This window comes from Anopheles merus, chromosome 3R (assembly GCF_017562075.2).
Source record: "Anopheles merus strain MAF chromosome 3R, AmerM5.1, whole genome shotgun sequence".
In the NCBI taxonomy this organism is placed as follows: domain Eukaryota; kingdom Metazoa; phylum Arthropoda; class Insecta; order Diptera; family Culicidae; genus Anopheles; species Anopheles merus.
The window spans coordinates 42,136,896-42,163,778 of NC_054084.1; the positions used below are offsets into that span (position 1 = coordinate 42,136,896).

Consider the following 26,883-nt stretch of genomic DNA (forward strand, 5'->3'; position numbering starts at 1 on the left):
TAAGCACCCTTTCGTGTAGAATACGCCTACGCGCCAGTATGTCTGCCATTGACAAGAAAGCTTCTCGAAAGCTTACGCCGTTTAACCAAACTTCGACGAACAGGCGGCAGCATGCATCCATAAGAATCCCTTATTTTTTATTTCGTTCTCCTTTTCTTTCGCTCCCATAGAATCAGGTACCTCTCTTCAAGACGCGCGTGAAGCGTGAAAAGTGAAGTGACGTAATCTGTGCGGTAATCAGTGTTGGGAAGCCTGATTAGTGCCGGGGATCTCAGTAAATGAGGTGGTAGGCAAAATCGTTCACTGTTACTTTGCACCGGTGGAACAACTCTCACACGAACATTTGCTGCGAAGAAAATCATTCACAAAACGCCGAAAACAGATTGGCAAAGCAAAACAGCGAGGAGAAGTGGGTCAGTATGTGGATGAGCCTCTGACGCCTGTCAGCCTTTCAATCGTGTCTGCTAAGCGTGGCCCCACAAACACCCACGACCCGTGGGACGTGGATGCTTTGATTTGGGGCTGGCGGACGCGTTCAGCTCTCACAGTACTGGGGCAATTATTTGAGCCCATGAAGGAGCTTTTTCTGCTCATTCCAGTGTACGCTGGGTGGCTTACAACTTACCGAACTGATTTTCCCGGCAAGAGGATTAGCACACCCCGAGTGGCCCGGAAAAGTTGGACCGCGAAAAAACGTGCGTAAATTCCGGTATAATTTAACAGCTGCCTTTTGAATGATGGTAAAACGAGGGGAGGGAGGTTTGAAATGGCGTTATATCGTTTCATCTATCACGTAAATTATCTGCTTAAAAGCTCACACGTTCATTTCCACAAACATACTCGCATTTAGTCCCGGAAACTGCTCTTCCCTTTTTTCCGGCACTGCGGTTGGGAATGGTGCTTCGGTTTTATTTTTTTATTTTGGTTGGATGAGTTTCGGTTTTCCGGAAGCACTTTTCAGGTTTCCTTTTTTGGAGTGGCAGTGTACGCACAAACTGTGGCGAAAAGGCAAAGTGTACCGATGAGCGATTACGTTGTCAGAGTGCCAGAAAGGCTGGTGTGAGACGGCTTTGGTTAGGTGTGATGCGTCGGTGAATTGGATGGGCAAGGCAATTGGTTAACCGCACTCACACACAAACACAGAACCCATAGAAGTACGTCAAAAGCTTTCAAAACTTGCGCACACTCCGGATTTCTATACAGACATATGATTGATTGATTACAGTTTTTTTTCACTCTCCCTTTTGTGATTGAAAATGCAAAGAGGTCTTTCAACAATACATGTTAAAGTGGTTAGAGATGTATGGGATTTAATTTAATAAATGTCAAAGCTTTAACTTGATTCTAGTAAATTTAATTCGGTAATAAAACAGATGTAAAGATTACTTTGGTTTCTGGACGCAAATGTGCCTTTGACGCATTTATGCACGCAAACCACAAGAAGAATTATCAAAAAATTGCCCAAGTTTTCAAATCAAAATGAATTTTTTTTTGCCAAAATAAGCTAATTATACTAAAATTGAAGATATAAATATGTGAAAATATGAATGATTTGATTGTATGTGAATAACAGTCTAAAAATATCTAGAAAAGTTACTTTAATGAGCTAACAGCTTAACAACTGTGACTAAACTAACCATAGAAGCAGCATGTAAAGGTTAAAGCATACTGTACACCATTCAAACTGTCACAATAATTGAACTGGGTCATGTCTTCGCCGACCGAAATAGCATCAACCTATCACATCATCAATCCTGTACCGGTCACGGATCACGGATGAAAATAAATCGTACCACGATTATCCCAGCAGCGATAATAGGCAATTTGTCTCGCCATTTCGTGTTCCGAAAAAAGCAGCCCGTGTGCTGCTGTTTCAATCCGTTCAAGCTTCCCGTTGTTGTGTCCGTCCCTACCATCCCGAAAACCGATTCACCTAAAGTGACCTCCGACTTTAATAGCTAAGATAGCTAAGACACGTTTGTGTGTAGCACACACAACGGGTAAAGAAAATTGCTAACACACTGCGCGTGAGTGAGAGTGCTTCGATGAAATCTGATCGGAAATCGTTCCCCGGTTTATACGACTCCCAGGACAACTTTCACCACCGATAAAGCCGATAAAAGTGGCACCGAAATGAGCAGTCAAAGTGAACGCTTGCACGGCAAAGTCGAACTGCACACCAGCCCTGACTGGTTATGCTGTGGAGCTGGTAAAAGGTGAACTTCTGCCCACGCATACACTTTTCCAAAAAGGACAGCTTGCTGGTGGAACCGGTTTGAGAGATATCGTCTCGGGAAGAATGGGAAAATACAGGAAAGAAGAAGAATTAAAGTCTTTCGACGATACCCAACCTCGGTGATGCTATCGTTTACTCACGATGATGATGATGAAAGCGATGTCGAACCGATAAGGCGAAAGCACACCAACAGGAAGTAGATTTGTCAAGCATGGCTTTCTTTTCCCGCTGAAAGCTACAGCCAGCAATAACAAAAAAGCAGGAACAGGGCACTTTAGGAAACATTTTTCAAAACTTCTCTTAGCCTTCAAATCTTACCATCCAATCAAACCGGCTATAGAACCTCTCGATAGTAGTTTGGAGAAATGGTGAAGCAGTTTTTCATACGATTGACTGATAGTCTGCATTTGGGCTGGCAGCCAATACCTTCATCTTTGGGAGAGCAGTTAGAAATACTTTTCGGACCGTTCCGTTCGGGAACGTAGGACGTGGCGCAACACGATAGAGGCCACCATCGAACTGAGGTGCCGTTGTGGTAACCGATCGTTAGCCGTTTTAATTGACTCGTTATGAAACTTTTGCTACCAAGGTTGGGCGAAATTTTCTATAGTCCTTTTCCCTGCCCCCTGCGCGATTGCGGCTGGCAGCTGTTTCTTCTAGCTCATCGTCACTTCCGCCCTGGAGCCATACTTGGTATTTTTTTGGGCACCCGCTGTAGTGCGCAAAAAAGGACACAAATATCATTCGATTCGATTCCACAAAACAAGCGAGAACAAGTGCCGGGCACGAGATGGTTGGTTGGTGGTGTTGAAGTGTTTTAATGGGGCTCATAAATGAGATTTTATGCTTCCCTGTGGAACACAATCTCTTCGGTTCGGAATGGGCATGGCTGGCACGGCACCGGCTGTGACGACAACTCTTCCAATTGGCGGTAATGGTAAAAAGAATTCTGGCACGAAGAAGCGTTCGGTGTGCAATTCTGGATTGAAATATATTTTTTGAAACGTTTAAAGCAGAAAAAGGAGCACACTCAAATGCATTAGCTTTTCTAGCAATTACTACAACGACCAGAAACGCTCAAACGAAGGAAAAAATAACAGAATTTATTCCATCGAGAGACAAAAGCAAATTCAAAAATCCTTATCCTTTTACTTTTTGGACTTTATACCACAAGTTGGGGCTGTATTACTTTTCTCTTGTTCCAGTATTTTTTTTTGCTTCCAAAGCATTGCCCATTATAACCCACCATAAATATACAAATTACTTCAATGATGAGAATTTTACAGATTTTTCTTGCCGTGCCTTACACCCTTGCCAAACGAGTTCGGGAAAATTCTTTTTATTCTCTCTCGGCCAAGAAGTAGCAAAATAGCTTGAAATTTTCTACTCCAACAGCCAACGAAGAAAAAAAATACACACACACAAAGCGCATTCCATTCCCGGGTTTTCCAAGTACACACGATCATAAAGCGAATTAGGTACAAGAGCAAAATGAAGCCATCGAAAAAAGGGGGAGGGGACTGTTTTTTTTTCTTATTCGTGGAAAACGAACCCAAATTTTGACATGCCTTCGATGACTTTCTATGGCTTTCCGTCCTCGGGAACGGGACACTGCGTTTTAGCAAGTCGGGCGTGCCAGAGCGGTTGAGTTTAATGATGGGAATTAAATTTCCTTCACACCACTCGCCGCCATACGGCACAACACTGCCTCAAGGCACCATTTCGCACTGGTTGCGCTGAAAGGCAAATGATTGCCAAATGCTTTATATGCGTACGCCTCATTGAGCTTTTTGGCTGGGCGAGGGTTTAATGTTTCTTTTTTCTTTTCTTTTTTGCTCTCTGTTCGCTTTCTTTTTGGTGAGAATTTGGGTGTAATACTGGCACATGCTTACGGGCTGGTTTTATGAGCGTAGTGCGTCGGTTATGTGCAGGCATGTTATTTGGAACGGTTTGTATTTTTATTTTATTTTACCCGGGTGCTGTGCAATTTCCATTTCCTGCGATTCCCTTAATGCTTCATTTGAATAAACGTTTCCGAAGCAGATTGTATTGAGTTTTTGTATGATTTTATTCTCTGATGTCTGCTTGCAATATTGACTGTCTTACTGAGGCAACAAAAAAGTAGAAAAGGCAATCTTTTTTTAAATTACACATCATTGCACTCTTTCACGCACGAGAGAAGCATTAAAAAATGGTCGTAAGTTAGCATTGTGCGTGTGAATGAAAACATGTTTGTTACTATAACGGGAACGAGTTATTCTGATTTGGGGTGTGGTAAAAGATGTTTTGCTTTCATTTTCATTCTGGGTCTAGAAATCAAACTCTGTACGTCAGCTGTCCTGTTCATAAAATTGTCAAAAAATTAATTGCATCGCTCAAATGCGCCTGTCATGTTTGTGTCATCTCAGAGCAGCCGTATGTTCTTGTCATACTAAACGAGTTGTAAAAATGGAAAGCGAAGATAAATGCAACTCCATTTCCATTTAAAACGTACACAGACAATTTTGTACATTTCGTTTGCTGAGAACTGTTAGTATGACGTACCATTTCGATTCAATATTCATTGCGATTGTACTGAAGATAATCAAACATGTTTCTGTGAGGAAACTACTGGCTATATTTAACATTTAAAACGATTATACAGTTAAAAAAATATTAGGTAAACTTATCTTTGCTAGCAAAGATTTTACATTTTTTTAATTGTTTTTCGTAATTATTTGATTATATTAGGAGTATGACATGATATTTGGTCCTTTACAAATGTTTTACAAGTTAAGTGGTTCCATTATGTTTCGTATCGACTGGAAAATTCTTTATTTTATGACATGTGACAATGTATGGACGGATTCTGTTTTTTTTTTTAATTCTTGGAGATATATTTGTACCACTACAAACTCCACCACTATTCGTAAGTTTACCATGCTCGTTTTTAATTGATTTTTTATGAAGAGAATTTGTCAAACCATCTATGGCTTATAGTTAACGTTTAACATATTGAACAATAACTAGACATTAACATTATATGAAATTATAATATCCTGTGAAGTTGTGTATTATAAAACCACTACGTATAGTAACTGATTTTCCTTAATTTAATTTTCCATTTAATAGACCAAAATGGTTCTGAAATATCACATATCTTTCTATAATCTTTTTTCTCTGCGGTTGCATTTGGTTCGAGACACACTGTAGACCAAACTAACCACAGACAATTTATCAAAATCCCCGTGGTCGACAATTTCCACCCACTGCCACACTAACAATTACCAATCCAATCGGTCCCATGTGGTGAAACCCAAGCTCCCACCGACTTCGGGCGTTGTCGAAGGTAAATTAAATTCCAATCCGCCCTAAAAGATGTGGCTGATAAATTGCACCCATTACACACGGCTTCTTGCAAATACAGCTTCACTATTCGTTCCGACCGGCGGGAGGGCCTTGTTAATGTCCAACTTTAAATCCAATTAACACCGCGACCCATTGCTTCACGGTGTGCGTGCTTTACAGCAATTAACCAACGGCACCGATGTTCTTGCGGAACGCCATAACGTACGGAAATTAAGGATTTTCCGCTCCGCTCTTAACGAATTCAGTGGGAAAGGATAAGCGGGGAAGGGTGACAAAGAGTCAGAAGAAACTCTCATTAGCATAAGAATCTATTATTTACATTATTCCTGCCCGCTGGATGTGGCGTTGATGAACTGCTGCTCCTCTGCTACTACAGCATCCGTCTGCCCGCCGTGCACTGTCTCCAACACTCAACTGCACCGCTATCACCACTTGCTGCAAATAGCACTTGTGGCACCACTTTCTCGGAGTGACACTCTGCTAATGCTCAACTTTTATGAGCGTTTTAATGAGCAGCATTGACAGAAATTGCCAGTTGGTCAAACTAACTTGTGCCACTTTAATTACGCTCTTCACACATCTTATGTATTGTGTGCTGTAGTATCAACTTCACTAGCACACATTTTGTTGGACAAACTATACTATTTATATTTTGATTTGGCACAAATTAAGCTTAAAAACCTCTCCTCACCTTTTTTCACCTCGTACTTTTACCTTTTACTTTTTTTCGAAAACGTAGGAAAACTTCCCCGGTCTGCTACGTTGGCAGAGCTTTCAACACACTAAATAAACTGAAAATCAAACACACTCACACAACGTGCTGACACGCTTATGTGCTAGCACACACGTTCACACGAACACACTGTAGCACACAGAGAGCGCACGGTTTGGCTCACACTGTCAATCTTACAATTACAGCACACCCCAAGGCAAACACACTAAGGGGCTCCCGGTCGTACCGTCGTGCGCTTCCGGTTGCGAAGAGTGCGTTGGGACGAATTTAAATTTTTGTCGTTTCCGTTCTGCGGCTCACTTTCCGGGAGGTAGCGGGACTGTTTTTCCAGGAAAGCACCCAGTGTACGCTGTGTTTTCTTCTTTGTAGCTTCAGCTCCACCAGCTTCACCTTCACCATCAGGTGGCAAAGACAGAAAGACGACTCCTTAGGATGCTCCTTGCTTTTTTGGTTGATGGAAAGATTTCACCTACGTGTGCCACACACACGCACAGTGCGCCCAATCTGTGCTTACCATTCTGGGGTTGGCTTTTCGGGAAGTAGGCTTACTTTATAGATGGCTTCAGTTTCTAGCCCAGTTCCCACAAACACATACCCACACGCATGCACACGCCTTCTCATACAATCCCCCACACTCACGTGGTTGAACCAGGGAAAGGACGTAAGCTATTTTCGGTTTGGGTCCCTTTTTCACGGGATATGATTTTAACGTACTGGACTTTTATCCTTCGCCCCCAACCGTTTCCGTAATCTGATTGCGCTGAGATAAGCTACAAAATGTAAATTGATGATTTTTGTCTGCAGTCAAACCCGCAGCACCCAATGCCGGTCGACCATGAATCAGCTGGTAATCCTGGCGAGCGCAACTGCAGTATCCTGTTTGCATATCACTACAGCCCTCTATTATTTGCTCTTTATCGTGGTGCGCTTACAAATATCGCACAACACTTCACTTTTCTTATTTTGAGGGATTCAAAGCACGAATCAATTTGAAACAGAAATAGTATGAATACGCATCACTTTAATTCTTTTAAATCACGTCGCGTTTTTGCTTGATTTTTTCAATCCACACACACACACACACACACACACACGCAAAACACAATGGGGAAAACGCCCTGCAAAACGTGTTAACCGGTTTTACGAGTACCGTTCGCCCGTTTGTTCGTCCGCTCGATTCGCACTTTCGGTTACTTTCTGCCGTTCACGTTCGCGCGATACGCGGGTTTGTGCTCGCACACGCTAGGACTCGACCCGGTTCCGTCGCCCAGCGAGATGAAACTGGTCCATACGGTGAGCGCCCGCAGTGACGGATGCTTAGGATGATTATCATCGCCTTCCGGCAAGCGTGTTCAGCGCTTGCCAGCGAGCCGAAGCCAAAGGATGGACCGGGCACGAGATCCTCGGCTCGCCTGCACACGAACCGAACGATGTCCGGATGAACAGCATCTCCAACCAGCGCGGGATTGTTCATTTTGCGAAACAAATCATCGTTTCGGGGGAATGAATTTCTTATCAGTCGGTAGCGTGGAGTGTGTGTTTGTAATAACCAGAAAGGGAAAGTAAACGGCAAAATAGTATATTTTATTTATGAAACGAACAAATGCAATTTACAATATATAGTAACATTTTTATAAGAAGTGTACTAAATTGGAGTATATAATGCCTTTAAAAAAGTATGAAGTATCTAACAACGTGTTACTTATATAAAAAGTAAGAATTAAAAATTTATAAAATTTTGAGAGATGTTGTGTCTTAATGGATTGGGAATTGGTTATGGTTTATATTTTATTTCATTTGTTTTGTATCTTGTAACGTAGTTTTTTCATGTTCTTTTTTTGCTTATTAGTCTTCATTTTAATTTCGTCAAGTGATTTACGATATTTTCTACCTTAAGCTAATTCAATTTTGTTGAATCAATTACAATTCTACATTTTGATATGAGACTTTATGTTAAATAATAGGTGTTGCTAGTGACTGTAAATATTAAAATACACTTTTTGGTTGCATAAATTTACTGCGTATGTAATGTTGTTGTCTTAAACCATAAATCAGATATGTGATGTTAGTAAAAATACTCATATATTCATAAATTATCTTCAAACCCAACGAAGAATTATCCACAACGGTTAGCACCAGCTATCACGGCATTGGTGATGCTTTGCCAGACTTTCTCTTGAATGAAATAACAACCTGACCGAAACCGGGTTCGTGCTCCTCCATAGGGGAATCGTGTCTGCTCACATGTTCGGCCACGGCTGCGTACTTGGCCCGAGCATTTCACCAACTTCATTGCCCACTGCCCGATACAACGACTGTCCCAGTAAACTAGAAAGCGAAGGCAAAAATCAGCAACATCAACAATGAACTCACGCTCCCCAGGACGATGGGATGACCCATACGGTTACAGATGAACCATGCGCCTGGGTGAGCTTTCGGTGTGAGAACGAACCTTCATCTGGTCGGGGCTTGGGTGCACCTGACCCCGGACACGGCGTTTCCGGTTGGCACCGAAAGAGCGGATGCGTTCGCCCGTGAATTGTTGGCCTTGAGCACAATTCGGTCGACCACCCGTTGCGGGGCCCATGTGTGGGGAATGCGGTGAATGCAGCAAAAGGCTGACAGTTTTGCTTTGTTTTCCTTTTCAGCCGTTAATGCAGTCGGTGCCTGACCGTGACACGGGAACCGCATAGCGTTTTGCTATTTCTAGACAATTGAGTGTAAAAAAGCTATGAACAAACTGAAGAATTAATTCCTGTTGCTAATCATGGAGCATCATGCAGTAGTAATTCTTGTATTTCGGGATTTTTTTATCGCTTTTAGATAACAAGATTTTTATTCCTTTCCAGCTCAGGAACATTTCATAGGTAAGGAGCGGTTTTCTATTTTTCAAATTTTTCTTTATTTTTTTTCGATATTTTCTAATATCAACTTTTAAAACCAAAGGTCAACAAATTCATGAAAAATGTTTAGTTTAATTTTATTTATTTCTTATTGCATTGCATCGTTGTTTTTCCAGTAAAACATTCCAAAAAGAAAAAAAACATTCATCATTTAAATATTTTTGAATGCTTGTTATTCGTTTTTGAATAGTTTGAATAACATTTTGACTTTGATTCTTCATTGCCTTGCAAATACTGTTGTAGGTAGATAATTGATTGATTAACAGCAGATAATAATTGATTAAATAGATTATCAAATTAAGTTATTTTGGCAATTTTTTTACATTTCATTGCTACGGATGCCTGCCATAATTACTTCGGCAGTGTTTGATTTTTTACACATTGCATCCTGAAATATTACTGAATCTCTTCTCTTCTTTTGGCTCAACAACCGTTTTCGGTCAAGGCCTGTCTGTACCACTTGTGGGGTTGCCTTTCAGTGACTTTGGGATAACCCCCCATAGCAGGATGGCGACACGGTCTATTTGGGGATTAGACCCATAACGGGCATGTTGTTAAGTCGTACGAGTTGATGAATGTGCCACGAGACCGGAATCTCTTCTAGAGTAGTAAAAAATCTTATCGTTCAAAGAAAAAGTCGCATCATTCCCGTATCTTGAACATTTTATTTTGCACATAAAATTCCACTCACATCTCCGTCCAACCGCTTATTTGTGGCCATTCACAACCAACATAACAATCATTAAAACTGCAATCGGTCTTAAAACGTTCAAAAGAAACATAAAACTATTAAAGATAAACAGTGCGGTGCTACGGTACGGTCTTGCAATCATTTTTCCCGTGATTTCATCTGCCCTAACGCGAGTCCCAGTGAGCAAAGTGCAGCGGCATCCGAGACCAAACGACATCGTAAAACGTTGCAGTCGTCTGTCTCGGTCCCCAATCCTGCCAAGGTAACCATAATGAACTTGCAGAATTGTCTCCCGCCTGCTCTCCCTGCGAGTGCCAGCAACGCTCCGGATGTGGCTGATGTATGACACGTCAGCTAAATTTAATCTTCACTTGCTGCTTGCACCAAAGTGAGCAGAATTTTCAACTACGTGAAAGAAGCGTTTCAATGCAAACTGGCAAGCTTGAAGCGAGTAAGAAGCGCAAAGAAAAACTTATCCTCGTGCTCCGCTTGATGCAGTCGATGCGCACGGATAGGGGAAAATGAAATATTATTTCCGTCGAGTGATAACAAAATCACTTTACCATTCCAGAATGTGTGATAAAAACATTGTCGCCTCTCTCTTCACTGTGGGACTATGTTGTTTTCCTTCGCTTAACCCCCGCATGCCTTTCGTCGTACATAATGATATGCAATTGCATTAGTGAGTGCAACAAACAAGCGAAACGAAATTTGCCACCAAAAGCAACGGTGTCTGATATCAGTCAACAGCAAAAACCTAAAAACGGACGCCACATTCTAACACTGCACACCACCTCGTGACCAACATGATAATGATTCATTACGATGTTAATCGGATTGACTTAGTTGGTCGGTGTTGGTGGCGCAATTGCGAGTAACGTGCTTAGTTTGCTGCGGTTAATGACACGATCTGACTCCTCTTTTTTCCTCATTACTCGTAGACGCAAAAAGGGCAATTAAAAATTCAGCGACAAACCCATATAAGCTACCGGTGGAGTTGCAAATTAACCACTGGGACGAAGGTGAACCGAAGACAAGGGTTAAAGGTAGCACTCTAATGAATACGCTTTCGAGATCATCGTAAAATGGGGTTGAAGATAAAAATAAAATGAGGATATTTAAGAGTGACGCACACATTCTCTGTATGTTATTTAAACCCTCATTAGATCATGATTCGGATAAAAAAGGCAACTCCCTCGGAATCCTCACCTCCTCCAATTTAATTACGTTTCATAATGGGGTCTGGGATTTGCTTTATCTCCACTCGATGCTGCTGAATGCTATGCCAAAGGATCACCTTTTTTTACCCGTTGCCCTATTATGAATGCTGATCAACACGATCTCTTCTGTACACAAGCTATTACGGTACCAGGTGTTGGTGTAAGCTCGTTTGATATATGAACGCATAACAAAAAAAGACATGAAATCAATCAGCAAATGAAAAACGCATGACGATGAAGTGTGCGTATTTAAGATCCAATTTTATTGTTAATACCCTGCAACGAATATCACGTTTTCGTGCAGCTGCTGACTGGCGGTGGACTGCCATCCTACAAACAATCGTGAAAACATTAACGCAATAGAACACGCCCGAACACAATCCCAGAAGCGAGAGTGGCTGTACTTGGGGGAAAAGGAAAAACATGAAACTGATTAACGTTCATTGCGGATGGCTTACTGTGCAAATTAATTCGTGCAAACCAAACTGTGGAAACTGTCTGGGCTGGTGGATGTTTGCTGACGTTTGCCACTTACTATCTCTCTTTGTTTCTCTTTCTTTCTCTCTCTTTCTTTGTTTGCTTAATGCGAGTAAATTAAAAATTAATATCCCAGCCCGACGTTTCGTCCGGCGGTTCGTCCTGATCCTTCGGGTACTCGTCAAAGTTCGACAAATCAATATCGGACACGATGGGACGTATGAGAGGCGCTGGCATCGTTCGTTCCTTCAACTTTTGCCACTCGAAGCTCCCGAACCAGCTAGAAAAAATGGAAGTAAGTGAGCGTTTTTGTATGTGTGTTAACATAACAAGGAAAAATCAAACATATTCACAGCTGCGCTCAACACCGCAGCAACACTGCAACAAGCACACTTACGGATGGTTCTTAATGTCGGCTATACCGTTCTTGCCGTATCCCAGCCGTTCGGCCGCCGTCTGTCGGCAGAGACGCTTAATCAGCACCTGTGCCTTCTTGGGTACGCGGGACGGTAGCTCAATAATGTCAATACCGCGCAGGATGGCATTGTACGTCTTCATATGATTCTTGCCACGGAACGGTGGCTTCCCGACCAGCAGCTCATGGATCAACACACCCAGCGCCCAGTAGTCGACGGCCCGGTCGTGACCCTTGTTGAGGATGATTTCCGGCGACACGTACTCTGGCGTACCGGCGAACGTCCACGTCTTCTGGTTCGGTCCGATGCGCTTGGCAAACCCAAAGTCAACCTGCAAAATTCACAACCGTACCGAGCAGGGAGTTCAGTAGTTTCCGAACCGCGCGGCACCGGGAGAGCAGTGTTGTACTTACCAGCTTGATGTAGCCCTTCTCGTCGAGCATTAGATTTTCCGGCTTCAAGTCACGGTAGATCATGTTCCGGCTGTGCAGATACTCGAACGCTTCGACGACACAGCCCGTTATGAAGCGAGCGGTGCGCTCGTCGAAGAACTTACTTTTCTGCAACACGGTCCAGACGTCACCACCGAGACAGGCCTCCATCAGGAAGTAGAGATACTTCTTGTCACGGTAGGTTTTATACAGGCTGAGGTTGAAATCAAGGTTGGCGGGTGGAAAAAAGATACATTCAAAATTAAGCTCTTTAGGTTGTCGTGTAGTAGGAGAGAGGTATGTTGTTGCATCACTGTCGAATGGTACAGAGCTGCCTAAAGGGTATTATGCTGGAAGATAATTAAATACGTAGTCTAGTGGAAAAGTGTAAAGCTCTTTTTATAGGTATCATAAGTGATTTTAAGCTACCCAATGAAGCTGGACCTAAAAAAACACTTAAACACGTTACGTGTTTTCATGGAACACCATTGTGAACGTTGGGTAATGGGTCTACGGTCTATGGAATTTAAGCAAATTTCGCAGCAATGAAGATTTCGATTAAAAGCCTCAAACTTAAATTATTAGATTGAATTGCACAAAGTTAGAATTACGTTAGCTTTCAGACTTTTTTTGTAAGCAATACGACCCTACTGAACAATAAATAAATAAATAAATAAATAAATAAATAAATAAATAAATAAATAAATAAATAAATAAATAATTCAGGTTTTGACTTGAATGGTAAAAAATATACATTAACAGTTAATTTAAATGGTAAAACACTCGTCGTAATATTTAAGAAAATCTGAACAAAATAATAGCAGAAGAAATTGGTTTTTGTTTGTGAGTACGCCCAATGAAACCAAATGTGTTAATATAAGTGTATTCTACTATCCAGGAGAATATTTTGCTTTTGCAGTGCTTTTTTCTTCTAATTCTTTAATTATCTTTTTTCAACTTTCAAATTTCAGTAATTATGTTACAGTCATATGCCTATCATTAATTTTACTTTCTATGCACAATTTGCAACATTTTTGACGAATTATAGTCCACTTTTACTTCTTTAACTTCAGTTTAATTTCTATGAAAAGCTCGTATTTTTTTCTGATTATTCCCTCCGACAATTAGCTTATGCATTGATACATAGCTTAACGAAGGTATTATGTCAGTGCACTATGTGTCAATGCATAAGCTAAATAAGAAAAAATACGATAATGATATCAATCGATTTTTGCACTGCAGTGAAGTACTATGTGCAAAAAACAGTTGCACACTACAAACTTCATTTTAAATATGTGTAAGTCATCTAGAAAAAGAAAACCATATCGGGTTACAAACGTTGCTTCATTACAGCATTGTAAATTCACCCACACACACAATAGTCCGTCCTGAAATGTACCTGTGGTATTCCAGCATAAAGAGATATCCTTAAGCTTGAATCACTAACAAACCGCGAGACATCAAATCGATTCAACCACCCGGAAGCAATCGGGCAATCCAATATTGTCCCAAAAAAAAAAGGGAAAAAGCTATACAGAGCGAGAGATTCATTTGATTCTCGCAATCGCACATCGGTGTATCGGTTTCAATCGGGCAATGCTTGAAGGGATTGGACAAGGTTCAATCGCTTTTCACAAGCTCGTAATTCAATCCCAAGTGTTACCCATCCCCGACATTCATGTGCCGCCATACCAGCGTTTCCGTTGTTGTTATTGTTCAACGGGTATGTCTCTGATCAAAGCATCACCCTTTACGCGCGAGACCAGCGGATTTTTGCCGTATTCTGACAAACCAACCATATCCCGTTCGCGCTCCCTCCCGCTTGGGGATTACTTTTACATGGTGCAAAAGCACCAAACAAAACCTTGCTCGCACTGCTGGCCCTAATCGTTCGACCGCGTGAATTCAAATCGGACACCGCAAGCACCACAAAACGGGAGGATGAGTTGGGCTATCCATAGTGTACATAATCATCACAAAACCGATGCCAAAACCCGATACGGTTTGTCGAACACGTATCGGATGATTGCCATTCGAGAACTGGTAGCGTAAACGACGGGACAAAACAAAACCCAAACAACAAGCAACACGATCGACGCGGCCATAAAAGCCGACAAGTCCTTACCGTACGATGAACGGACTGTTGCAGCTTAGCATGATGTCCTTTTCGCTGTAGGCGTGCTCCTGCTGCTGCTGCCGTACCATTTCGATCTTTTTCAGATATTTGAGGGCAAAGGTTTGGTGGTTTTTGTACTGGACCAGCTCCACCCGCCCGAAACCACCGATGCCAAGCGTTCCGATGTAGGTCAGATCGTGTAACTGGATATGGTCGTACTCTGGTGGGTGAAGGGTGTGGGTGAAAAGGTGTAAATGAAAAGTCAGTAAGGGAGAGAGTTGCAACAAGTACAGCAAGCGTCAAGAGTGGAGCGTCACAGCTGTCAGTGGTGAGCAAAGAGGTACATGCTCACACCACCACACCTTGTACAACGCTCCCTGGCGCCTCCATTCGAAGACATCTCACCTGAGACAATATTTGTCATCGTCGAGCTGCGTGGTATCGTGTCCGAGAGTTTCACCTCACGCAGCTTCTCCAATCCGCCCAGGAACTCGTCGAATGCACTGTAGAAACAAACAAAACAAACAGCACACAATCAGCTACGAAACATTTGCGGTCACCGTAGCAACCAGTGAGCGCCCGGTCAACACCTACATGCGGTTCAGCGTCAGACACTCGGTTCCTGGTGGGTTTGCAATAATGCTGGCCAGACGACGGTCCTCGTGGAGGAGGGCCTGCTCACCGAAGTATGCACCACGCTGCAGCGTTCCGACCAGACGGTCGTTGCCCTTTTTGTCAGTTTTGATGACGTTTACGCTACCGCCGCGTATGATGTAGAATTTGTCTCCCGGATCGCCCTGCTGGATGATGGTCGAACCGGTGGCATAGAACTCCTGCGAAACATTGCACCCCGTAATCAAGTTACTCGAACATGTCCCAAATCCAAAAGCCGTAACAAGACATAGGTGCTTCTTACCCGCTTCAAGAGGTCCGATATTTTGTGCAGCTTCTCAATCTCCAAATCCTTCAGCACCGATACCGTGCTTAGGAAGCGTACGTTTTCTTCCCGCTCCTTCCGACCGCTCTTCATCATGATCTTCTGGAAGACCTTACGCTCCAGCAACCAAACGCGCGCTCCCGTCGTCACGCGGATCGAGGCAAATCGTTTCGCTTTGTAGAGGATCGCCAGCTCACCAAACACAACGCCTCGGCCAAACGATTTAATAACCTTATTGTCCACCACGACCTCGTATGTGCCCTCTTCCGAGACGAAGAAGTGCGCTCCAATGTCGCCCTCTTTGATGATGTAGCTGTTTGGTGGGAAGGTCATCGAACTCATGGCCGCTGTTACGGCCTGTAACCGTTCCTCGTCCATCATGTTGTTGAGGAAGTCGTTCGCTACGATGGCGGTCTTGATTAGAAGCTCCGTGTCCGGGCTCTTTGGGTGCGTTGGGATAACAATATCCTTCGATTCCTTCAGATCGGTCTTGTCCGAAACTACGCCCTGTTTGCGAGTCTTCTTCAGTGTGCCGATTTTACTGTCCAGCTCCTCAATGAGCGACCGTTGGGAAGACACCTTGCGCAGCATTTCCTTACGTGGCGGGGTTGTTGCTTGCGGATCATTGTCTATCGTTTGTTGATCGGATAAAGGAATTGGCGGAGGCTCTCGTGATGGCGGTGGGGCCGTTGGTAGAGGTATTTCCTGGAAGAAATAGAATTGCTTGTTGTACGACACATTCTTACCTTAATACTTGCAAAAAAAAACTACCTTTTCTTCTTCCCGTGCACTCTGTCGAATGATCGTTTCCTGCAGCGATCTACTCAACATCTCATCTACGGCAAGGTTCTGTTCTAGCTGACTTCTTGGTGGTGGCAACTTCGGCGGTGTCGGTTCCTCATCCTGCGAGGTATCGTCCGCTTCTTCCACGTTGTTAACCCTGCTCAATCGAGGCGGTAAATCCGGTGGCAATACCGTCGATCTGTCATCCTCCGAACTTGGTGCTTCCGGGACGATTTCATCGTTTGGTTTCTGTCCCGAGATCACATCGTAGTCGGACATTTCGCCATCCTGCAGGGGTTCTTCAGTACGGTTGTCAGCTTTTGTAACAGACTGCTCGATTACCGGTGGCATTGTCAGTGGTGGGAGATTCGTTTCGTACGAGTTGGCACTATTGCGACGATCTTGCTCTGTCCTCTTTGGCTCATTGGTAGGCTGCGGTATTTGTTGCGGCTTCTCCGGAGCTTTACTCTTCTTCTGCAGCTCTTGTATCTCTTCTTCCAGCCGAACCAGCGTAGCCCGTTCGCTCTTCGATAGCTGACTGTATCCCTTAGATTGAATGGCCAACATGTGTAGGATCTTGTTCTGTAGCAGATCCTTTAGCAGCTGCTCCTGACCCTGCTTAGTTGGTGGTTCGATGGTTGATGTTTCTCGAGAACTGCAACTTATTTTGGCCTTTTCCGAGTCGCGTGGCCTCGATGCTCGCCGTTCGATTGTCGGAGCTGCCGGTGGTACCACTGCCGTCGATCCCTGCACGCGCCACGATTCTTCTGCTGGACCGATAGGATCGGGGAGCTCGCGATTAGTGTCGTTTGCCGTAGCGTTGCTTGTAATGTTTAATCGTTCGTCCAACGATCCCAGCCCCGACTCACGTTCATTTGATTTCACCACCGTCGAGACCACGGTGGTCGACTGTGATGGTGGTGATGGTGGCGGTAGCTTTTCCAATCCAATTTGTCCATTGATTCGATTCACGGGCGGTATCGTTTGATTGAGCTCCTCGTCGTAAAGCCGCCGTGTTACACGTGTAGCCTGTTCAGTGAGAGGGGGAAGAGAAAACCAGTCACTAACTTTACAGCTCATCCCATTTAGTTAGCGTGTGGACAAAGCAGGGCTTTATTGAAAGTCATAAACCAGACCCTACACTGGGTTGCGTTCCGGTCGGTAAAGAGGGTGTTCGTTTTACTACAGAAACGCGTCCACGCAACACCCACTTATCACGCTGTCTTCCATCAGATAATTTAAGATGCGAGAGGAAGCTTTCAAGGAAAAGGGCTTGTCACACTGCCGGCCATGTACCTGACATGTCTTAGCTAATCCTAAAATAGATTGATTGAAGTGTTGCACAAACAAACTATCTCCCATAGCATTGTGATAAGCGGTCAACTTAAGTCGCTCGCATGTTCTCAGAAGTAACAGCGATAATAGTAGAAAACGGGGCTTTACAACTTGAATGTTTCGTTAAAAATTTCAAAATTTTAGATCCCTTCCTTTTTTTAACGAAGAATCGCGCTATTTTCATACTTGTAAACATTTAATTTAGATTAATTTAGATTTAATTTAGAGTCGTTAACTTGTACGACGTAACAACATGCCCGTCATGGGTTCAAGTCCCGAATAGACCGTGCTCCCATACGCAGATTTGACTATCCTGCTATGGTAACAATAAGTCACTGAAAGCCAAGCTCACTTTACTAGTGGGTACTGGCAGGTCTTGACCGACAGCGGTTGTTGCGCCAAAGAAGAAGAAGAAGAAGAAACATTTAATTTATTCAGATTTTTTCTATGCCCGATGAACAACTTAATAACTACTTAATACTTCTACGACTTGGCACAATTTTTTGGACGTTTGCATGAAAGGCATCTCAAAATTAGTCACTAATTTATCATGTTTGTAGTTAAAAACATGTACAAAAGTCAAAAATAAATTATTATTCATTTGGTACAATTGGTATTTGGTATCTTTCAAAGGTTGCGTCATGAGACCATACGATTGTTGTATAGCAGTTTTTCGTTTTAAAATCAATTGACTAAATGAAAATATCGCCAATTTGGTCACGAGTAATGTGTGTGTGTGTTGTCTATAAAAAGCGAAAAAATGCGTTACTAAATAATATTTAGCGACAGCAAGTTAGCAAAATAGTTAGCAACAATGTGAACTCACTGGTAGAACTGCAATCGCATGCCAACTATTGATAATGTACTTTTTAGGTAGCTATTTTTACATTTTCTAAAATTCTATTTTTTTTTCTCTGCAGTCCATGATTTTTTGCGAGTTCATCAAAACCCGGTTTTTCATACTAACTCTTACTTTTTAATAGATCAATCATCCAACTACCAAGAGTTCAATTAAAAAGTGTTGGATTGAATATGGATTGTACAATCTAATGAATTTTTCTCATAAAAAGTATTCTTTATTATAGGTAAAATTTCATGTTTTTATGTCATGTTAGAATTTAACTTACGTCTTGCATCAATGTTTGAAATGTGTAACACCAAATACTAATTGACCTCATTGCATTCGCCATTTTTTATCTGCCACTGCCTAACGTAAATGTAAAGATTCGCTGTCGTCAGTTGTAATGAGTTGCTTCAAAATGGTTCAGTGACATGCGTCAAAAATAAATTTGCCCAATCACTGCCAAAGCAGTGAACGTCCTCCAGAAACATACTTATTGGCCATAATAGATTGATAAAGGTGGCAAAAATAAAAATCATTGCATACCGTTCGCTTGATTGTAATCGATCAGATGTGACATCTAGCGTGTTATACAATGCTATTTGTGCGGAAGACATGTTTTGTTGTTTTTAAATATTGATTTTTTTTTATGAAAAATCAGTCACATACAAAATTAATCAAATAAGACCAAGTACACTGATCAAATAAGTAAACTGTTGTTGAAAATCACTCCCTACTTCGCTTTAACAGCACACAAGAGAATATCTCCCGAGTGTAGTTGTTGTCGCAGTAAAGTTTCTAGTTTTATCGCTTTTAAATATTTAATTCGATAAGTACACAGCTGTCCATGTTCCAGACAGTAAATCCTCATTTTCCTCTGACCCAATTCTAGATTCCGGTAGCTCGTTCGACGAAAAACACAACCCCCGGGCAGTGGCTTCCAAGCACATATATTCCCAAAATTTGAACCCCCGCTTTCGTGTGTTGTTTCAGTATGACTTACTCATGCCGCAACAATCAGCTAAACATCACTGGGTGGAATGGGTCGCAATAGCACGAAACGGCGGGCACCAAGACGCCCTGATTGCGGCTTGTACCCGCAGCAAGTGTGATAAGAGCAAAACACCATCATTTCGCCACCGCCACTGCTAACACGATTCGGTGTCTACCGAAAACCGGAATGAATCAAAGTTCCTGCAGTACCGCGGAGTTCCAGACAAGAAAAGGTATGTAGGGCCTTTTTTTACCCCACCCAAGCAAGCGAAATACTCACCACAACTTCTCCATCACCTGTGCCAGCATCGGGTAAGTTGAACGAACCGTGCTTTCTACCGAAGAGCTTTGCAAAGCACGCCATTGCCTATAACACAGATAATTTAACTACAGTTAAAATGCTTCTGCGCCGTTGTCTACAGGTGTTTCGATCACTTAAGCAAAGAGTTTCATCTCACAATTCACTAAACTTGGTATGGCTTTAACAGCAACTGGCCAGTATAAGTAACATTAAGAAAATCTGGCACGCATTTCATTTTGTCGGATGTTGCACCACCGTCACTACTGCCACGTTCGAATGCTTTCGTTCAATTGGATTGATTGTTTCTGACCGGATGCACTCGTCGTTGTCGGCACACTCGTCGTCGTCAATATCAGTAAGACGTGTCACAGCAGTAGCTTAGGCTAATAAGGCACTTTCATTCTATATTCTATATTGCTATAAACACACTTGCATGACAAACTACACTCCGGGTTTCTTTTTTCCTCAAGCTTATCGATTGAGCCACTCTGTTAATTCACTTGAACTTCCTTGGTCCCAATACCAAACCGACCGAATCTTACCGCCGTTCGAATCGTACTGAGCCGCGGGCCGAAAGTAGCTAATTATTAGAAACCAATTACTTACTAACACAACACAATCATCGCATACCACGTCCGCCCGCCCCCAACACTCGGCTACTTTCTGATAGCTGTGATCACACCTGCCTCCAACACCCGTTTGCTGCGGCACCATTCACACACAAGTGTCTTCATTCTTTTAAATTCCACCACCCTTCATCTATCGATAAAGAAAGGCGCTAGGGAAAAAAGGCAAGACGACGGGAAGCGGGCAAGGGCTACCGAACCGGGCAGTGTTGTCATCTACTATGCCACTGCCATGCATAAGATAGCTTTATCTACACGTCGCGTTTCTTCTCGTTTCGTCTTGCCATAGAGCGTCTTGGGAGGAAAGTATTGGTGTCGTCGTTACATCGTGTCCAATGAAGCATACCAAGTGGTACGACGGGGGAAATGGTCCAATGGGAAGTAGTTCACTTTGTGGATTTAATATTTATGCTATTTGAAAGGCAAAAATGGTACGAAATTTATTGGAAAATCAGTAGTTCAAATGTTTACAACAAAAAGCTAAATGTGGCAAAGTATTTTAAAATTTTAAATAAAAATGTGCAGTTTAAAATTCAAACTAAAATAACACTGGAATAAAGTTTTTTTTTATTCAGTAGGGACAGCTTTGCCGTGTTGTTTACACTGAAATATAGTTAAAGGAAACAGAAGATTGGCTTTAAATTATTTTTTTAACAAATCTAAATAATAAAGAATATCAATTTTCTAAATATGGTAATTGAAAATAATTACTTGAAAATTATACCAAAATAAATAAGTTAATGATTTCTAGCAGATGAAAATGGGAGCTGAAGCTACAATTACAGCAGAGCAATGTAGTTTCACAATTAAAATTAGCATTCTCTTTCGAAAATTCACTTCATAAATCATATGTTAGATGCAAAACTCTCATCTTCTAAACTTACGATTTCTTCGTAAACCGGTTCTATTGCAAACAAGCAAACAACAACGGTTGCAGTCGATTGACCATGTGTGACGGTAGTTTGCAGCTGCTGTTGACACTGTGTTTGCCGAGCTTCTTTTATGTCGACTGTATCACCTTACAGCCCCTACCCACACTGGTGGCGCTCAAACTCATTCCATAGTGCCATCTTCCCGGGAGTTCCCCTTCCCCGCTCACCCAACAACAACAACAACTATAACCTCTCTCTCCCTTCTTGTATACCATTGGCCTTCGATGCCTAACTGTGTCCGATACCTCTGTTTGTATCTGTTTGTGTGTGCGTGAGGTAGAGACAGAAAAAAGAACCCGCCATTCTTATCAACACACTAACCGCCCGATAACAACGGGTAAGATCGTGCGAGCCCTTATCGAACCAACACACATTGCGGGGCGCTTGTAAACAATCGTTTGATTTTAAAGAAATTAAATTCATCCCGCTACAACACGGCTATGGTTCACCGGTTCACCAACACTAGTAGCCAGTGTGAGCGTCGTTTTCTTTTTTTTTTTGTATCACTCGCTAGGTGACGAAAAATAAAACAACACTGTTACAGAAACACCCCCTTTGATACGATCTTTTTGACTGCATTCCTTCAATGACGCCAACGATAATAACACCGCTCAGGAGAAGCATTAGGCTGTCACCGAATAAAACACAACTTTTTTTTGCTTTGTTTCCATACAATCTAACAATAATTGTAAACATACACACTGGCAGGTTTCAGTCAATTTATGTAGCTGGGGAAATGTTTCTGGCTGATTTGCACTTTGCACTCAACGGTACTGAGTTACTGAGTTTGCTCATCGATTGGCAGATATTCATAACGCTTAATCGCTGTCCGCCAGTGGCACTTCAAATCTCCTAAGTGATTTTCTCGTGCATCAAGTGGCAGGTGAATCAATGTCCTGGCTCTCTCCGTTGTTGAAGATTATCTTGCAATGGTTTAGCGGAGTGTATGAATAAACTAGCGATAACATAGTATTAAATGAACTACATACATTAGACTATCAACAAAACAGTATACCACAAATTTCATGGTTGTTTGAAGAAAGCTTTCTTATTTTCTTTTACATTTATAATGACCTAATTGAATGATTCAGAATTGATTAACAGCATGATATGGTGCAATATATATTTGCAAGCTCTTGTAGGATTGTTAAGAAAATATAGACACTTTATAATATTTTTCATTTGAACACATAGTTTCACAAAATTAATTTAATATTGTGTCAAACACTATCTTTTTAATTTATACATTTATTAACTAATTATAATAAATCCACCATTTTTGTGCTAGGCTGTTTATTCCTTCAGCTAAAATTAATCTTATTTAGATCGAAATACAGCATGTCTAAACCGGTTTTATATAAAACTTAAAACAATATTGAATGCTTATGATAACAACAAACTCAAATACATAATACAAATATATTTTGCAGATTTGGTGCGTTTCATCCGATCCGATGTTTAATACTTCACGCAGGTTCAAAGGCAAGCCTCTCTTGTTGGGCTTATCTTTCCAGCCACCAACCCGATTCTACGAGTAACGCTTGAACTCAAGGCTGCTTTATCAGTTTCTCATCAGCGCACTTTTTTCTCATTATTTATTTTATCTGCACATGGATTGCAAACCAAGACACGCGAAATATATATTCGCGACACAGTACATTATGTTCATGCACTGCAGTAAGATCTAGTCGCATGCCGATAAGGTTAGTGTTGATGGTGGTTTCTAATCAAGCTAATTAGCTAAAAGCATTCACTCCGTCATCGGTACGATCGGTGAGCGTTAGTATGGTGGAAGTAAAGTTTAATGCGACACAAACATCAGAGTATGAAGTAGTTTCAAGAATCACTTCAGTTCAATTCAAGGCCTTAAAAAAGTTATAAATTGGATTCTTATCATTCAACACAAAACTCATTTAATGTAATTCAGAAAAAATCGTCTCGTCATAGTTACTTAGCAAAAATATGGATTTTGTGTATGGCTTGCGTGCACAAAAACTAAGTGCAAGTCATAAAATCTTATGTCTGATGTCGGGAAATACCGATAGAGAAATGCTATAAAATCGTGAAATGCACCAAATCAGCGCCAACTTTACCAGTAAGTGCACATTACCTTTTTTCCAGTCTTTTCGAACTGGCAGATTTTTTTTTTTAAATTCCATTTGGGTGACCTCATTCTAACCTTATCAATATAGAACTATTTTCATCACATCGAAGTGTTTCTTCTCCAGCACAATTGCTACGGAACACAGTACCTGTAAAGACATCGATATCGATACTTTGGTGAACTGTTCATCTCGTTCAAAAGTTCGCATCATAACGAACTGGTTTATATGTTTCAATGCTTTTCTCCTTGTAGAATCATTCTTCTTTCCTGTCTCAAACAGCACCGTCTGAAGATCGTAAATCAGAATGCAATTTATAAACGATGACCCAATCCGATACGCCTGGTTCCTGGAACTCGGTTCCCTGTATTGCTCTCCTGACGCTACATAATGGCAGTGGTTTGGTTCTTTTAGACGATTGTATGCTAACGTTTTTCTTAACGTTTCCTATTTTTTCCTGCCGACTCTCGAGTTATGCGTAAGAGTTCGCTTTAGTGGTACATTTATTAGACTCGTACAGTTCATAAAGCACAACCAAATGTGTTCTGAGTTACGATTTGCGCACCGTTCGCACAGTGAAGTATGCGGTGCGCAATCATAATCGTAATCATAATAATGATAGCGCTAACAATAGCTCAGGACAGCACGGACAGCAAAGAAACAACAAAAAATGAACTCGATTGCAGTTTGAACCAGTGGAGCATGATTTGAGCGCACACTGTACTGCTGCTGATTGTTATCTTGTGTAGTAAGCTCTGGTAATGCATCATAGATACAGGACCATTTCCGATTTTAGTGACTGATCGGATTTCATTGGCGTTATAGTGTATTTCTATATGGCTGCGATAATATTCTTACTTCAAGAGTTTGGCAGTAAAAATGAGACTACTTATGTTCAACAATCTCTAGGCGGTGGATTGTGTGTGGTGAAAAATAACGATACTATGAATATACGGTATATTGCAGTGATACCGCATGTGTTTTTACTGTAGAAACATTGTTTTAAACGGTGGCGGTGATAAACTTAAACAAAAAGTAACACCTTAAACCCCTATATTGGAAATGTCTTCCTCCGCCTCTCCACCGGTACTTATAATGTTTAAAGATCAATAAGCAAATGCGTGTTCGGTATGTGTTTTTTATTTGATTTGAAGTCTGCTGGACTGGTCTATTATTTAGCTCGCACAATTATCGCGAACATTGCGGCTCTACATTTGATGTTTTCATCTAATGTTAAGATCGGTAAAAAAATACCAGACTCTTCGAGGTTGCCATCATTGTTTAATCTCAAACCCTTATCGGGCTTAATGTCCACCTTATCCATGAACTTTTCATGTTGATAGTTTCAAATTCTTGATCCATCGTTCCAATCGTTATGCCAATATTCTTAACTCCATGCAGTAATATAAAGCTCTTTTATCTTTTTTCTATCTATGGGGCCCTTCCCGTTTTAAGTTCGTAGGCTGAAATTTCAGCCTGTCAGCTGTTTGCATTGTATAGCAGTTTTCGAGCAGCTATCTAAGTGGGTATAATATACAGGATATCCCAAAGTGTATGAATTTAAAAGACTGATTTTTATCGCTTCTGTTTCTGAATGAAGATTTTAAGAGTGTTTTGTGTATGCTTCAAGCCTCTAGAAAGCTTGTTTGAAAAAAAAATTCACCCATCCTGTCAAAAAGTGATATTCAACATTGGTCATAAAAAAACATGCTATGAGACCACCTGGACTACACACACTTTGATTCTAGATTCCATCTAGCTTTGAGGCTAGAATAATCTAGACTGAAAATTGCAGGCTAGTTTTGTGTGTGATTTTGTATGGCGTGTTTACATGATTTCAGCCTCCAACTGTCAAACTCCATATAAAAAGCTGACTAGAATCGCAAAAGGCCCCTATTTTATATTTTCACCTGATTTAAACCAGTATTTTACGTTGTGTTATCGAAGAAGAACAAAAGAAAGGATCCGTTATAATGACAAGCTATAGGAAATGTACCGCGTCCTCACTGTCCTGCAGCGTATCAAGCTCGCTAGGCTCCGATGGGCTGGCCATGTTGTACGCATGGAAACGGAAGACCCAGCCCGTAAAGTCTTTTTAGACCGTCCACAAATACAGAGAAAGCGTGGTAGGCCCAAACTGACGTGGCAAGATGGCGTGGAGGCGTCCGCCATTAAGGCCGGGAATGGCAGACTTTTAATGATGCCCTAAGAAGGCGCGAGACCGTGAGCGGTTTCGGACACTCCTGAGGCAGGCCAAGACCACAAAGCGGGTGTAACCCCGAATACAGTCGTTGCCGGTAAATTGTGACTCTAACTCATCTATTTTTGTCTCAAAGGCACCAATTTTTGACAGCTTGTCTAAGTTTATGCCTCAAATGCATAAATTGTTGACAGTGCGCATCAATTTTTGTCTCTAAGGCATCAAATTTTTGACTGTGAGTCAATCGCTTTATTTACTTCATTTCACGAGATTTCTGAATCTTTGCGTTCTGAAATTATTGAAATTGAGTTCGGTAATGAATAATTCTGGTCCGGTCTGGTAGTACAGTCGTCAACTCGTACGACTAAACAACATGCCGGTCATGGGTTCAAGTCCCGAATAGACCGTGCCCCCATACGTAGGACTTGACTATCCTGCTATGGTAATAAAAAGTCACTGAAAGCCAAGCTCACTTTCACTAGTGGGTACAGGGTAGGCCTTGACCGACAGCGGTTGTTGTGCCAAAGAATAAGAAGAAGAATGAATAATTTCATTGATAGAATTTAAAATAAAACAACTGTTCTATCAATTTTGGATGTTTTACAGGGTTTTACAAGTCGGAATCGAATATCAGCAAAACAATTTCAGAAGCTTGTAGTTTTTTACACAGAAAATCTTAGTTTTTGACAATAAATACGTAATATTTCAAAAATATTACGCAAGAAACGCACTAAATAATTGATTTGTATACAAATAATCTCAAAATGCGTGTTTGAATTTGCACAACGATACAAAAGGCCTCTAAAAAAACAAGATGAGTGATTTAAAAATCATAATGCGCTTGTGAAATATAGCATCGGTGCGGTCAAACAACAACTTTTGACAGCTAAACTGAATCTTGAGCTTTTGAAATTGTATTGCTGACATTCGATTCTGACTTGTAAAACCATGTATTGCTACCACTGATCTCGATTTTCTAATATAATGATACTAATATAACCGATGAACACGTTTTTGATGCAGTCCTGTTAATCTGTTAATTTTGTCAATATCTTCTGCTAATCTTGTGTTGATCTTCTGTGTGTGCTAATTTCTTTTTCTGCTTGACGAAACGAACAAATCGATCATGGCAACGTACAAAGGTAAGCATGGTATAAACTGAAGTTATTAGGCACTACGTTAAAGGGGGATACAAATCCAAATTCTCATATTAATCCAAAAATGCCCAAATCTTGGGTAAAAAACTGTAGAATTCTTTCCAT

The 26,883-nt window shown here is 41.5% G+C and overlaps 2 protein-coding genes across 4 annotated transcripts in view; both read right to left on the bottom strand.

The window, feature by feature from the left end:
* The window catches only part of LOC121595626, a 205,807-nt gene extending 198,184 nt beyond the window's left edge, over positions 1 to 7,623 (bottom strand). Inside the window, exon 1 of the mRNA XM_041919717.1 lies at positions 5,904 to 7,623. The gene's annotated coding sequence lies outside the window, so the exon portion shown is untranslated. The remainder of the gene's footprint in view (positions 1 to 5,903) is intronic.
* Positions 7,624 to 11,373: 3,750 nt separating this feature from the next.
* Positions 11,374 to 21,411, bottom strand: LOC121595627 (cGMP-dependent protein kinase, isozyme 1). 3 transcript variants are annotated; one of them, XM_041919720.1, is made up of 11 exons: positions 21,272 to 21,411; positions 19,741 to 20,798; positions 17,161 to 17,320; positions 16,280 to 17,058; positions 15,488 to 16,213; positions 15,166 to 15,404; positions 14,977 to 15,074; positions 14,581 to 14,791; positions 12,438 to 12,669; positions 12,006 to 12,355; positions 11,374 to 11,888 (listed from the first exon to the last, which is right to left on the bottom strand). In XM_041919720.1, the coding sequence occupies exons 2-11, from the start codon at positions 19,822 to 19,824 to the stop codon at positions 11,726 to 11,728; spliced, it is 3,042 nt and encodes a 1,013-aa protein (XP_041775654.1). In that variant the 5' UTR covers positions 19,825 to 20,798; positions 21,272 to 21,411; the 3' UTR covers positions 11,374 to 11,725. The 3 variants fall into 3 exon arrangements, with proteins under 3 accessions (XP_041775654.1, XP_041775653.1, XP_041775652.1); XM_041919719.1 differs by having other exon boundaries at positions 16,280 to 17,061; XM_041919718.1 differs by having other exon boundaries at positions 16,280 to 17,320.
* Positions 21,412 to 26,883: the final 5,472 nt, after the last annotated feature.

Bases quoted from the DNA above. Each gene is read 5' to 3' on its own strand.
- LOC121595627 (XM_041919718.1), bottom strand. From the start codon at position 19,824: ATGGCGTGCTTTGCAAAGCTCTTCGGTAGAAAGCACGGTTCGTTCAAC. The intron at 17,321-19,740 runs GTGAGTATTTCG...CTCACTGAACAG, and splicing joins CAGGTGATGGAGAAGTTGTG to GCTACACGTGTAACACGGCG. The intron at 12,356-12,437 runs GTAAGTACAACA...TGAATTTTGCAG, and splicing joins AGAAGGGCTACATCAAGCTG to GTTGACTTTGGGTTTGCCAA.